Source organism: Crocodylus siamensis, chromosome 13, assembly GCF_052110815.1.
Source record: "Crocodylus siamensis isolate JL-2025a chromosome 13, ASM5211081v1, whole genome shotgun sequence".
Taxonomy (NCBI): Eukaryota; Metazoa; Chordata; order Crocodylia; family Crocodylidae; genus Crocodylus; species Crocodylus siamensis.
The window spans coordinates 1,642,646-1,656,543 of NC_143407.1; the positions used below are offsets into that span (position 1 = coordinate 1,642,646).

At 46.6% G+C, this 13,898-nt stretch overlaps 1 protein-coding gene across 3 annotated transcripts in view; it reads left to right on the plus strand.

Moving 5' to 3' along the window:
- The first annotated feature begins 65 nt into the window (after positions 1–65).
- Positions 66–13,898, plus strand: part of KCND3 (potassium voltage-gated channel subfamily D member 3) — a 205,217-nt gene continuing 191,384 nt past the window's right edge. For all 3 annotated transcript variants that reach the window (XM_090024908.1, XM_090024909.1, XM_090024910.1), the window contains exons 1-2: positions 66–194; positions 4,325–5,513. In XM_090024908.1, coding sequence (XP_089881034.1) covers positions 4,405–5,513 — 1,109 coding nt within the window. In that variant the 5' untranslated portion in view covers positions 66–194; positions 4,325–4,404. The remainder of the gene's footprint in view (positions 195–4,324; positions 5,514–13,898) is intronic.

The following is a 13,898-nucleotide window of genomic DNA, read 5'->3' on the forward strand; positions in this document are numbered from 1 at the left end:
CGGGGCGGGCGCGGGCGCAGCCCCGCCCGGCTCCCGCGGCCCGGGCCGGGCGGAGCTGTCCGCGGCGCGGTGCTGAGGGGCGGCGCGGCGCCTCGCCTGCAGCCGGCCGGGCTCCCGCCGCCGCCGGGCCGAAGTGCCGCCGCCGACTCCGGCGCGCCGCGCCCCCGCGCGGGCTGCCCACGCTGGCATGCGGGGTAAGGGCCGGCGCGTATTTAACGAGCCCGCGGGCGGGTGTCTCCCCGGCAGTGCAGCCGGAGCGCGGGGCGGCGCGGGGCGCGGCGCGGGAGGGAGGGAGGGGAGCGGGGCGCGCCGCGGCCAGAGCCAGAGCCAGCCGCGCGGGCGAGGGGAGGCAGCAGCTCCGCGGGCACCGACTCGCCCCTCGCCCCCGCCGGAGCTGCGAGGGAGCGGGGCCCGCCGGCGCGAGCGGCTGCTCCCGGCAGGTAAGGCGCGGGGCCGCTCCGCGGGAGGCGGCGGAAGTTCGCAGCCTGTTGCGCGGCGGCCCGGGCGGCTGGGCTGCCGGCGGGAGCGGGAAGCCGCGGAGCTCGGCGGCCGCAGCCTCGGCGGGCGATCGCGCCCGGCCGCCCGCAGCCCGAGCCGGCCCGCCGACACCCCGGCAGCGGCGACCGCGGTGCGCAGCCGCCCGTTCCGGCCGAGCCTGAGGGCACGGACCTGCGGGCTCGCAGAAGTTTCCCTCCGGTGCGCTACCGACCCCACCGTGCATGTCGGTTTTGTGCGTTGAAATCGGAGTCAAGCCTTTGCCGAGCAAAGCAAGTGCAGGTCAAGGACCTGGCAGGAGTGGACAAAGGGAGGCATGGAGAATTCCTTAAGGACCCGGGGAACTGAGAAAAAAGGCTTTGCTTTCAGTTCTGTTGACAGCGGTGTGGTGGCACGGTACTTACCTCCGGAAAAACAGGTCTGTTTGCTTCCTCGCTGATGACATTTGGTTAAGTCAAAAAGCCAAATCCTTTTATCTTGTACACAAGCTCTTCTAAATACCATCAGCAGGCTGCTGATCCTTTGCTAACTAGTTTCTGCCAAATTATGCATGGGAATTAGCCAAGTAACATTTGAAATAAGGATGTGCCTGAATGTGTGTGTGTGTGCGTGCGCACGCGTGCCCTTTTCCTATAACACAGTGCAGGTCGTGCTAAATATTTTTACTCTGCCAATTGCTTGACACAGTAAGAAAGGAATTATTAATGCTCCCCTCTGATCCCCGACTGAGTCTGCAGCAAGAGAAGGTGGCTAATCAATGAAATAGTTTCATGTCCTATCACCCTAGACTCGAGGGCACAATTCAGAGGCATAGATGCAACCTCTTTTTCTCCCACCCACTCATTTCTCAAGCACTGAGGACCTGTGAAAAGAAGCCATCCCTAATGATAAAGATATTCAGTTTTCCTTCCTTCTGTTACTACCCAGTCCTCACATACTGATACACTCCAAAAATCCCATCACCAAACAACTCTCATGTGTTAATCTTTCAAAATGGCTCTAACACTGAGTACTGGAGAACCAAATGGGACGCGGTTACAACAGATTTAATGAAACTTTGAAAATTAAGCCTCTGCCACATACAGAAGGAACTTCTCTGAACTTCAGCCACATCTCTTCAGGCCACAGAGACTTGTAATTGAATAATAAACTTTTATGGACAGCCTACTTAACCATCTCTCTCCCTTTTTTTTATTTTTTATTTTAGAAGTTTAATTTTTTCTTCCACATATGTTGTCAGTCTGGAAAGACCTTTTTATTTTAAAAATGGTCTTAAAATTGGGAAGCCATTTATGAGTTACCAGTATCTTATTAAAACAGGTTTATAAGGAGCATTTGTAGCGTCTCGGACAGCGAAGTGAAGTGAGCCAGAATCGAGAGTCAGGGCTCTACAAAGTATGAGCTGGCATGAGATTCCTGGGAGAGGTTGTGAGAGAAATAGAGGGTCCCAATCCCTGTCATGGAGCAGAACCAGTGACGTTCCACCCATTTCCAGCCAATCCCCAGGGGTAGCACCAGTGTCCAGAAAGCAAAGAAGGGGACCAAGTGGCTTTGTGCATCACTGACTGAATGCATAGCCTAGATCTCTTGGCCCTAAATCTGCCTTCAGGTTGGGAGGGTAATGAATGAAGTTAATGGCATTTTTTGCATTGGCAATGGCCACCCTTCTACTTCTAGGCTCCCATCAGCAAATCCACCTCCACGGCCCAGTGAAACTTGGCGCTTTTGTTGGCTGGTTCTGTCTAGTCCCTGTAGAGTCTCTCTTCAGCTAAGAATCGAAGCATATTTTTCATGGAGAAGTTTAAGCTGCTGTGGCTTGCTGTTCTTTGGATGAGAAAGGGATCCTCACCTCTAGAGCTGTCCGTCTGGCATCTTTCAAGAGCCATCTTTAAACTACGGGAACCATATAATGCAGAGTGATATCGAATAGACCTGCATAGTAAAAGATCATGGGGTGAGGATTCTGTAGCTAGAGAAGGTGGGAGAGGTGCATCACAATGGGCTGCTGCATATATCATAATTACGAACCCTCTTATTGCAATGGTTGGAGGGTTGCATCAGGACAATTGACAAAACTGCACAGCAAGATGCTTCATAATATTAATATGATGAATGATAATGCATAATACCTAGGGAGAGCCCCATTTTGAGAACAGTTCACTAAAAGGTTTCACCACAGATTCGTTCTGCAATCTTTCAGTCAGTGTCTTGTGGCCTGTTAAGATCAATAACGCTATAGCCCCAGCGACTGGAACGGCGCTGTTCATACAATTAAGATAACGTCACAGTGAAATTATGTAGAAAGATGTTAGGCAGTCCACGTACTGAGGTTTCCAGTCTTATCCAGTGAAGCCAAAGGGAATCTTTCTATTGCCTTAATGGACTTTGGATAGTCCACAGAACATCTTACTCAAATAATTAGACAGTAATTAAAAATACTAAGGGAGTGAATAAAAACTAAGGTTAATAAGTTGAAAGGTTTGACTCTAGACCCAGTGGAACAAGGAAATGCAGGTCTGCTGTAAATCAGAGTCACCGCATTGATTTTAGCAGAGCTAACCCAGTTTGAACCAGCTAAGGAGCCTTGGAGCTGTGGACATTTTTCTCTCCTTAGATGGGCCCCTAAGTATGGCAATGGTATCGGGCTTGTTCCTTCACTTATTCAAGGACTTTTGCCTTTGTTAGCGAGGAAGCAATCAAGATAATCTTCACAGTCTGGTAGCCGACCCTGTCAAAGTTGGATGCTCAACCTGTTTTGGTCTGGCACGGTTTAGATTTTGAGCGCGTGCGTCTACATGTTCGTTAATGCACCCTAGTTACTGCACATTACGTTTAGTACTTGGTTAACCAGGTACTAACTAAATGCACAATAATTCACGCTACCATGCAGCAATGCTGGCTCATGGTTTTCCTGTGACACTTACTGTGCAGTAGCTTAATAACACTGCACAGTAGCATATCGTATTCTATATTGGCACGGTTTTTGACCAGCATGCTCCTGCGCAGTGTTATTAGGCTACTGCACAGAAAGCGTCTCGTGTAGCCTGACACTACCCAGTGTGCCCATCTCGCACGCTAGCGCACGCTCACCATGCAGACTACCGAAGCTCAGAAATTCTGGGCAATGCTGTCATGCCCCAAAGACACTGATTTTTCCTCTTGCCCACTGGAATGGTGCAATATTTCACTGTAGTAAAACCTGTCTCAAGGAACTACCCAGGGGAGCGGCAAAAAAAGCTGTTGCCTAGCAGAGGTTTTTAACTAAAGGTTGAGCAAAACTGTACTGCAAACCCTGGAAGATTTCAGAGTCATTCTTTGAACTGAGTTACCAGTGGGTAGTCTGTAGTGCTAGCTTGGCTGAATTCAGAGCTTGCTTTTTATGAGAAGTCCAACCGGGTCCATTTTAGGTCTTCAGCCACAAATGTTTCCCCTGGTAAACTGCCAGTGGATTTCACCAGAGTTTCCAGCTCTTTCTTGACAGCTGTAGCCAGAATGATAAATGCATAAAGCTTACACCTGTGGAATTACGGATTAGTCTTGTTTGTAAGGAAGCAAATATAAATTAGCATGTTTATGCTACTTTTAAATACTTTTAATGAGGAATCATTTGCCATTCAAAACTTCCATCTGTAATAATGCTATAACCTTCCCGCGCTGATTATCATGTGTATCTTTTAATAACCATTCTTCTAAGCAGGGGCTAGCACAAACTAGCTCCTCTGTTGCTGTGGATTCCCTCAAAGATATTTATCCAGATTGTTTCAGCAGTCCCTGGGCAAGACAGCCCCGGCTGACCTCCTGCTATATTTTTGTTTTGTTTCATTTGTAGATGGAAATGATTTGACTTCAAACGGGTCCTAGAAGCAGCAGAACTGTCTTCTCCAATAACAAGGAAGGCCTCGAGCCATCATGGCAGCAGGCGTAGCAGCATGGCTGCCCTTTGCCAGGGCAGCCGCCATCGGATGGATGCCAGTGGCCAACTGCCCCATGCCGCTGGCCCCCACGGATAAAAACAAGAGGCAGGACGAGCTGATCATCCTGAACGTGAGTGGGCGGCGCTTCCAGACCTGGAGGACTACACTGGAGAGATACCCGGACACTCTCCTGGGCAGCACCGAGAAGGAGTTCTTCTTCAACGAAGACACTAAGGAATACTTTTTTGACCGGGACCCTGAAGTCTTTAGGTGCATCTTAAATTTTTACAGAACTGGCAAGCTGCACTACCCACGATACGAGTGCATCTCTGCCTACGACGAGGAGCTCGCCTTCTACGGGATCCTACCTGAAATCATCGGGGACTGCTGCTACGAAGAGTACAAGGATAGGAAGCGGGAAAATGCCGAGCGGCTGATGGACGACAATGACTCGGAGAACAACCAAGAAGGGTCCATGCCGTCCCTGAACTTCCGGCAGACCATGTGGCGAGCCTTCGAGAACCCCCATACCAGCACCTTGGCCTTAGTCTTTTACTATGTCACCGGCTTCTTTATTGCTGTCTCTGTGATCACGAATGTGGTAGAAACCGTCCCCTGCGGCACGGTGCCGGGGAACAAGGAGCTTCCATGCGGGGAGAGGTATGCTGTGGCTTTCTTCTGCTTGGACACAGCTTGCGTTATGATATTCACCGTTGAGTATCTTTTGAGACTCTTCGCGGCCCCGAGTCGCTACAGGTTCATCAGGAGCGTGATGAGCATCATTGACGTGGTGGCCATCATGCCCTACTATATTGGCTTGGTGATGACCGATAATGAGGATGTCAGCGGAGCCTTTGTGACACTACGGGTTTTCAGGGTTTTCAGGATTTTCAAGTTCTCCCGCCATTCGCAAGGCTTACGAATCTTGGGCTACACTCTGAAGAGCTGTGCCTCTGAACTTGGCTTTCTCCTCTTTTCCCTCACTATGGCAATCATCATCTTTGCTACAGTGATGTTTTATGCAGAGAAAGGATCCTCAGCTAGCAAATTCACCAGCATCCCAGCTTCCTTTTGGTACACTATTGTAACCATGACGACTCTCGGGTAAGTGTTGCATTTTCTTTTATTAGGCCCTAGGCAAACACGTGCTAGTTGCTGAAGTTTGGTGACTTTCTGAGGGTCGGTCTTTGTTTTTCTCTGAATAGGATGTGTTCCAAGGGGCTTTAGGACCGTTACAGGCCTGTTTCTCCTCTGCCTGGCACTTCACCAGGCATTTACACCTATGCCAAAGTGGTCACAAAACATCACGTTTTGCAAAACAGTTTGCAAACTATGAGTGAGTGCAGGAGAAGCAAGGCCGTAGAGACGCAGGCCCTGCCATAATGGCCCGGTAGCATTGCACCTGCCTTGCATTCAGCGTTCAGACATGGAAATGATGACACACGGCACAAAGCAGTGGAAGAGCAGGTCTTTTGGTTCTTTTCAGACATATTTAACCAACTTATTACCTATATACAAAATCACTGAATTCATTGTCCAGTTTTGTATCTTCAGCCTTTACTGTAAATGATTTGACAGCTTGGCAGGTGGGCACCGGAGGCTTGCTGAATTCAGGCAGATCTTGCGGCCAGTTGCCCTAGTGAAGGTATTTCTTGAATTACAGGACAAGGTTTGCTTGTTGTTATCTGAACGGGAAATAGCCCTTTTTGCTGTGTTTACCTGGGAGTTACAGAAGTTGTAGTAGTAATGGCCCTAATCTGTAGCCATTACAGTAATGTGTGAAAAGCTCATATGGACAGGTGCAAATAAATGACAGAATCACAAGCAGGGGAAACATGGCCTGGAGGACTCTCCCCCCCCCGCGGTATTTCATTTCTCTCCCATTGACATTACAGCTGTTTCTGCAAAGATTATAGATGTGTGTTTCTGTCACGCAGGACTGAAACCTTCCTAAAAGAAAACAGAGACTAGCCAGACACTCACAGTGACAGACTCATAGCAAGTAAAGTAATCTTCAGAGTAGCTGCAGGCGCTTAAAGTTGCACAGTCTAATGCAATCTCTTCATTCCATAATTCATAATCATGTGCTAAATTTTAATTTACTTTGCAAAGAGCTTTCCTGCTGAGGAGCTCCATGAGTTATATTTGATCTCAAATGACTCTCTCCTTTTCCTGTTTCCTGTTTTAAATACTTCCCTTTACCTATTAGGCATAAAAAGGCAGACAAAAAGACTTTTAAAATATTCAAATTGTAACTCAGCTGTCAAGAAGTGGCAGAGTGTGGGCCTGTGACAGCAGTACGTTTTGGATTCCTTTGACCAATGAGAGCATAAAGCATATCTGCCACGAGAACCAAAGGAGATAATAATTTCCCTAGCCTTGAATACGCCTGTAGTCCGACCAAAACCTGAAAACTTGGATGACTAAAGTTAGGCTCCTCCACCCCTATCTCAGTATTTCAGTAGAAGTGGCCTGCTCTACAGAACTGCTAAGCATAGCTTGCAGCTCCCGAGTTTAAAATGTCGACTTTCTGTATTCGGCAACTTCCAGACTCTGACTCCACGATCTCGTCACCACCGCATCCGAGCAGCTCCCAGTAGTGCATTAAGCAACGTGACTAATATCTGTCACATTTGCTCTCTCCTGCTCTCCCCAAGGGGAGGAATGAGCAGTGGAGTGTTTCTTCTTGGGTTTGTTTAAGGCTCTGAACAAGCGCGCAGGTTCCTGCACGGTGGAGTTAGAGACGGGAAGGCCCAGGAAAACACTAGGTAGGCATTAGGCGACCAAAAAAATCTGCTTTGGGCTGAAGTTTACTTACTAGCCCAATTAGCTGAATGAAATGGCCTCTTGCTTGTAGTATCTTTTCTTTCTGCATGTTTTGATAGAGAAAAAAACAGGCCGGTCCTGAGTACTTTAAAGTGTTCTCAATCTATGGTAATCATAGGCATTATAGTTGAATGAGTGCTTTAAGCAGGTTGACAAGAATAAAATAATTACAGGCATTGAAACAGGACCTTGTAAGAAGTAGCTGGAACAAAATCTATTTAAGCAATGGTTGCCATCTGCAAGATACGACTGATGCAATGAAGCATGAACATTCACCTTCATTGTTTTGGGGACAAGGGAGATGATAAGTAAAATACTTTGCCGTAGCACATAGCATGTTTGCTACACTGCCGTGATGTGGCTGTTTTTACAGAGTTGTGTCGTTTTAGAAGTGCAAAGCGTCGTTCGGTAACATAGCAGAGACAGAATCCTGTGCTTACTCACCCTCCCTCTCCCTCTCTCCTCATCTCATTTATAACATGCCTGATTGCCTGTCACTTTGGTCTAAGCACCAAGACCTGTTGCTCTACAACTGTTTGCTCGAATCACATTCTAGAAAAGCCATTACGGCAAGGTACACGAAAGAGCAACTTCCATCAAAGACAGGTTCCTCCGCCCCCTCCCCAAAGATGGGCCGTTCTGTGGCCAGCGTGTGCCAGGCACAACCATTGCAACCCATAAGTGAATGCAATTACACAAAAGTTAAGGCTTTGGAGAATGCCTGCTGGATCGGCCTCAGAAAAAACGCCTTGGGCATGTCCAGACAAGCATGCACGGGTGGTCTGTGACCTGTCTGTGGTGCTGCCCACTGCACACGCCGCACATGCAGGTGTTCCCTGTGCTGCAAATTTGCATCACAGGGGGTGGGGTTTGGACACCAGTAGATCAAAAAAACTTGTGCCTGTCAAAAGCAGGGTGGTGCACATGGCGGCAGTGCGTGCCACCCAAAACCAGAGCCTGGCTCCAGCTGCCAGCCAGGCCCTTTGCTGCCGAATCAACGTGGGTGCAGCCCCTAGACACCCCCAGGATCCCAGGTAAGGCTGCTGGGGCCATCCCAAGTGTCGACCTACCCCACCCAAGGCAACATGCCCCACATGGGAGCATGCGTGCAGGAGCTTTCCCCAGGGACATGTAGCAGCAGCAGCACATATTGTGCCACTACTGCTTGTCCACGGGGAAATGCATGTACCTGCTCATGGGGATGTGCCTCTTGATGGCTGAAGAGCTGCTGTTCGGGGCATAGTTCAAGTCCCAGCTGTGGTGATTGGTATATACCAAAGGGCAGCGATGGGACAGGGTGCCACGAACAAGTTACCACCACTCTGTGGCCAGTGGGTGGCCCAAACAACAATCGCTACCCCCGTGCGGATGCAATTATACAAACATTTGGGAAAAATACGTAGAAACAAATCATTTGGATTCAATTCATTTCTACCTTCCCCACTGAAATACTGACTGAGATTACATGATGCAGAGCCAAAGCCAGTTAACAGGAAGGGGACAAGGTTTAAAATAAAGGGGAAGAGGCCCTCTCAGCATCCCATTTCCCTGCTAAAAGCAAGGGCGAGTTTGTTCCTTTGCCAGCTGTAGTGCAAGCTCTCCTCCTGTTCCAGTCTGCTTTGGCCACTGGATCCAGTGAGATGGCATTGAGGGTTTGCTGGCACTTCAAAGGTTTCAGCAGTGGTAAAATATGTCATGGTGTGGACGGCTGTCACTTGCTAAAAAAATGAAGTCAATGAAGCCAGGAGCTGAAACTCAAAGAGCCTGAATTTAGGCACCTGCATCCTTTCAACGCCCAGGTGTGCAAACCGTATCCCTCTGTTGTGAACCCCTGTTGTGCTCCGCTGTGCAACTGGGACAGAAAATCCTTCGTTTATTCATAGACACGACCACGTTCTGGTAGAAAAGAGAAGCTTTGAGGAAACTACAGGCCTGCTCCTGGGGGTGCAAGGTTTCTAGTTATGAGATAAATGTCATTGATTGAGCTGGAGGGATGCTGATGGATGCAGGCTCTGTACAGTGCATGCAGCTTTTCTAATTTGTCTCTGTCTGTCAGAGGCACGGTGCACTTTGGCCTTACTCTTACCTGGTCCATAGAGAGGGGGACTCGATTTCTCTGGAGGATCCATCTGCACAGATGTGAGCGTTCAATAAGCTGGCTATGCTAGATTTAAGATTGGAAGACTAGCACAAAGATGCCTGTAGGCACCTCAGATATGAGTTATTGGCATTAAAGATGATTAAATACAAGGATCTAAGGCACTGGGAGGAAAAGTGCAGAGAAATTGGGTCTTTGTTCTTTTCATTTTCTGTTTGCAATTTATTTTTGACTAGCTGCCTCGAATTCCCCCTGTACTTAAGCCAAATGGAGCAAAGACTCTCAGAGGACTTCACTGTCCCAGGTGCACCAGAGTCAGGAGAAAAGCTAGTCAAGGCTCAGGCTTTCCATCCTGTGGGAAATGCTGCTATTTCACAAAAAGAAAAGAAAGGAAAAATGTTTTCATCATGATTAGGAATGAAGATGAGCAATTGGTAAAGGCCATGAGGAAGGAGCTCCAGAACATTTGTTTCTAGGGAAAAAAAACATGTTTCCAGTTGATTTAAAAAAAAACCCCAACAAAGCCCAGAGCAGCTGGCTACCCCAACAGCAGCTGGCTTCTTGAGCTCCTCTTGGCAGCTGGGGGCAACCCAGGGAGTTTCCAGAGCCAGAAGAGCCCTCCCGCCGCAGGCTGTGGATCTGAGCCCCGCTAAGAGCCGTGGAGGGAGCCTGCAAGCCTGGGACGCCTCCCTCGGGGAAAGGCTGCTTGGTGGGGTTGCTCCAGCCCCCAGACCTGCCCCTTCTTCCCCAGACTATCAGCTGAGATAGCAGGACACTAGGTAGGGTTCTGGTAGGAGCTAAAACCAAACCGTGCCCATATAACACTTTGATTTTTAACACAGTGGCCTTTTCAGATGAAAACTCATATAGTTGGACAATTCCTGACCAGCTCCACTCAGGAGTCCTTTGACTCTGCTCGGAAGAGACTTGTTGCTAATTAGTGGATTTGCAATTCCCACCTCACTGTCACTGCCAAAAAATGCAGCCGACATTTCTAGCAGGAGGCACAATATGCTGGAGTTTGCCCATTGAGGAGGGTGCCAGTTAGCTGCTTGCAGCTGAGCAGCGCTCAAAGCTTTCATAAACACGTTGCAATGATCTCTTCGGTTGCCTTCACAATTTGAATTAGGATTTGAAAAAGGTTTGGGCCCAGAGAAATGGTGTATGTTTAAAGAAATGAGTGGTGGGTGGGTGGGTGGGAAAGGTGTTTGTTTGCACATTGGAGTATTTAGTCCAGGTAACTGGATAATGATCTGTTCTTGGACTTTCACCAGCTGTATGAAATTGTTTTTTTAATTTGATTGGGAATATATGGGGTAATGCTCCCTATCCTAATAAACCATTAAAAAATGAACTCACTGTGAATGATTGGAAAGTTTATTAAAAGCCAGTAAACAAAGCTAGCATTTGGAAAGCATTAACAGATGTTCCAGTTGACTAACATCAAGAAAAAGAAGACTAAAACATCTAAGCCAAATCTTCAGCTGGGGTAAAATAAATCGGTCCCAGTGAAGCCAAGGAAGCTAAGATCATCTATATGAGCTTGAGCCCTTCATGAAGCCCTTGGTAATGAAGAGAACTGATCCGCAGGCATTTTCTTCTCCTGAGGAATGCTACACTAAAGCAGACATTTTCTTTAAAAAATGTCAAGTATATTTTTCAATTTTGCCCACAACTTCAGAAACCCCAAAATATTTGGCTAGCAACTTCTGGTGTTCAACCAAAATATTTTGAAGAAGGGTGAGATTTCCTGAAAAGAAGCAGACAGTATTTATGGAAATTACAAAAAAAAAAAAAAATTAGTCATTGTATTGAAATGAAAGCCATCAGATACCAGTTTCAACAGGACGTTTTTTACTGGCCTAGTTGTACACAGATTTCCTGCATCTTCTGCCAGAAAAGGCTGTTAAATGCACAGGCCTGATCCTCTGCTCTGTTACACCAGTTTCATGCCACCATGACTGCATTGACTTTAATGGGGCTTTGCTGATTTATACCAGCTGAAGATGTGGCCCCAAAACTTTGCTGAAAATATCAAAGTATGTAAGTTCTTCATTTCCTGGAGACTGCTCCCATTTCCCGCGCAACCTGCCTGCCATGAAGTTGAACACCCTGGGTACGATGCAGGTCCATTGTATTGCAAAAGTACCAAATTTAATAATAGGCTTGTTGACTCCTCCAGATGTATCAGAGCAGAAGCCAGAGGGTGGTTTTTGCTCTACTGAATATTTCAATCCTATTCCAAATTTCATGAGTGGAATAAATGGGAACCCTTCCATGGATTTTTTCATCGGCCTGAGATCAAGGCCTCAAATCTCTTGCAGTGTACGTCCGTGTTTCTTTCTTTGAAACACAAATAACGGGTGGGATTGACGCCAGGAGGAGGAACTCTCAGATGCGGCACTGTAGCTCCAGTGCCTCGCTCCAGATTTATCCTGGTGTGGCCGAGAGTCCAGCCTGGCCCGAAGGGAAAAAACTTGTGAGGGAAACCAAGCAGGAGAGTGTGTGCTTCCTGAAATAAAACACAACGCACAGCACTTTTGGTGGGGTAGTTATTCAGTCGGAGCTCGGAGGAGTCAATGACGACTTGCATGTTCCTTTGGAGAGCAGGAGACTCCAAAGAGACAGGTACAACAACAGCACTGCGGGGCGGCGAGCCGAACAAAGGAATCAAATTATACTGACCCTGCATCTCCCATCCTTCTGCTGTGCTCATCACTCCTGGTTTAACAGAGGCTGTTTTTAATTTAGCATGATTTAAATTTTACTCAGGAGGTTTTTTAATGAAAGTGTTATTCTTGGGTGCATCTTAAATCAATCTGAATTACTGAAACAACTACTCAAAATTAATTCCAAATCAGCTCCCCAGTCCATGCAGAAGCATTTTCCTCCAGAGGCTGACAGCTCCCATTCCTTTCTCCCATCCCCAGTAAAGCATCAATAAAATACATGTTCATTTTTCTACCACCTTGGTGTTTTTCTGAAAGAGGTGCTGACCCAAACCTTCAGCCTCAGCAACCACTGCTGCTGGGCACAGGGCTAGCTCTTCAATATTAGTATTCAGAGACATACCTCGTCCTTAGTTCGTGGTTAGCTGGCTTGAGCACTGCTCTGTGATAGCCAATCCATTTTGTATCCATTTCCAGGCAGTTTAATTATTATAAATTGTGTCGCTTTGTGTTATCAGTGTGTTGTTTTTATTTACTTTTAAATCGCATTTGATTTTTTGATTGGAGGCCATCTCCATCCAGCACGCAGGACAACCGAGGCTAGCAAATGGGTCCCATTTTGTGCTATTTTAAAAACAGGACAGTTTTCAAGTAAAAGAGCCTTTTCTCCCCCAAACACTTTAAAGTTTTCTTCTTTTTTTTTTAAAGAACAGTCATACAGCAGATTTTTTTTCATATGCCATGGTCCCAAAGACACCTATGTATTTTGTTTTCTATTTCTCTTAATCCATTTGGATCCAACTGGATACATTTTGGAGTGATTAGTATAAATTAATGCATGTCCTACCCTCTATTCTATCCACATTCGTATATCATTCTCCTCATTGTAATAGCTCTTTAAGCATCACCTAGACAAAGAATGTAGGCTGGTATTTGCAAAAGGGACCAAATGAGTTAAAAACAAAAGTCCCATTGAAAGGCAACGTGACTGGTGCCTCAATCTGTTGCAAGGGATTTTGGAAGTCCTAAGTAACCGGCTCTAAGCAAATATATAATGCCTGAAGTTTTCAGGTCAATGTGAAAATTGTAATATGTTCTGTGAACATAAAGTTGTGACCTTTCTGAGTTGTCCTTTCATGAATATTCAGGCAATTCACAGCAATATATTTTTAAGTGGTACTCATGAGTATTCATGTCCGAAGTCACTTAGGACTACATTTTACAAGGCCATTCATTTTAAACTGATTTTGCTGTATCAGGGCCAAAACCATCAGCATATTTTAGAATCAGAACCACAGTCAGAGGACAGAACATGGGTGTTGGATTTGCGTAACCAGTCACAATCAAATCATGCAACTCAATATATGCCCTGTACTTAATAATAATTTACATTTTGAATTGACCCAGATCAATTCAGAGAAGGAAAAACCCCCTTAAATGTATGTATTTAAGAAAAGAGAAACCTGCATCCTGCTCGCATATATTCTACAGTCAGGAAAGAGGAACTATATCCAGCAAATAAATTGCGTCACAAAACTTGTTGGCATTACAGAAATAATAACTCTTTTGAGCCAATATCCTCTGCTTCTTTTTTAAATACTTCCAATGACATTTGCAGAAGCAGAACTCTCCCTTCCTAGAAATGTGGATGGGAATGTTTTATCCTGGATTTCAGTAGATATGGAGGTAGTCAGCTACTAAGAAATATTTTACAACCTTCCCCTTCTGCACCTGTGGATGAATTATTGTTTTGTTGCCCTAAGAAATGGCAGCGTCTCTAGCTCTTCCAAAATTGCATTGTCCTATATATCATCACAAGTGTCGAGAAGCATTATGCAGAATACAGAATGGGGTCCAAGCTGGGATTTCTCCAACCACCGTATTTTTAGTGTTCTT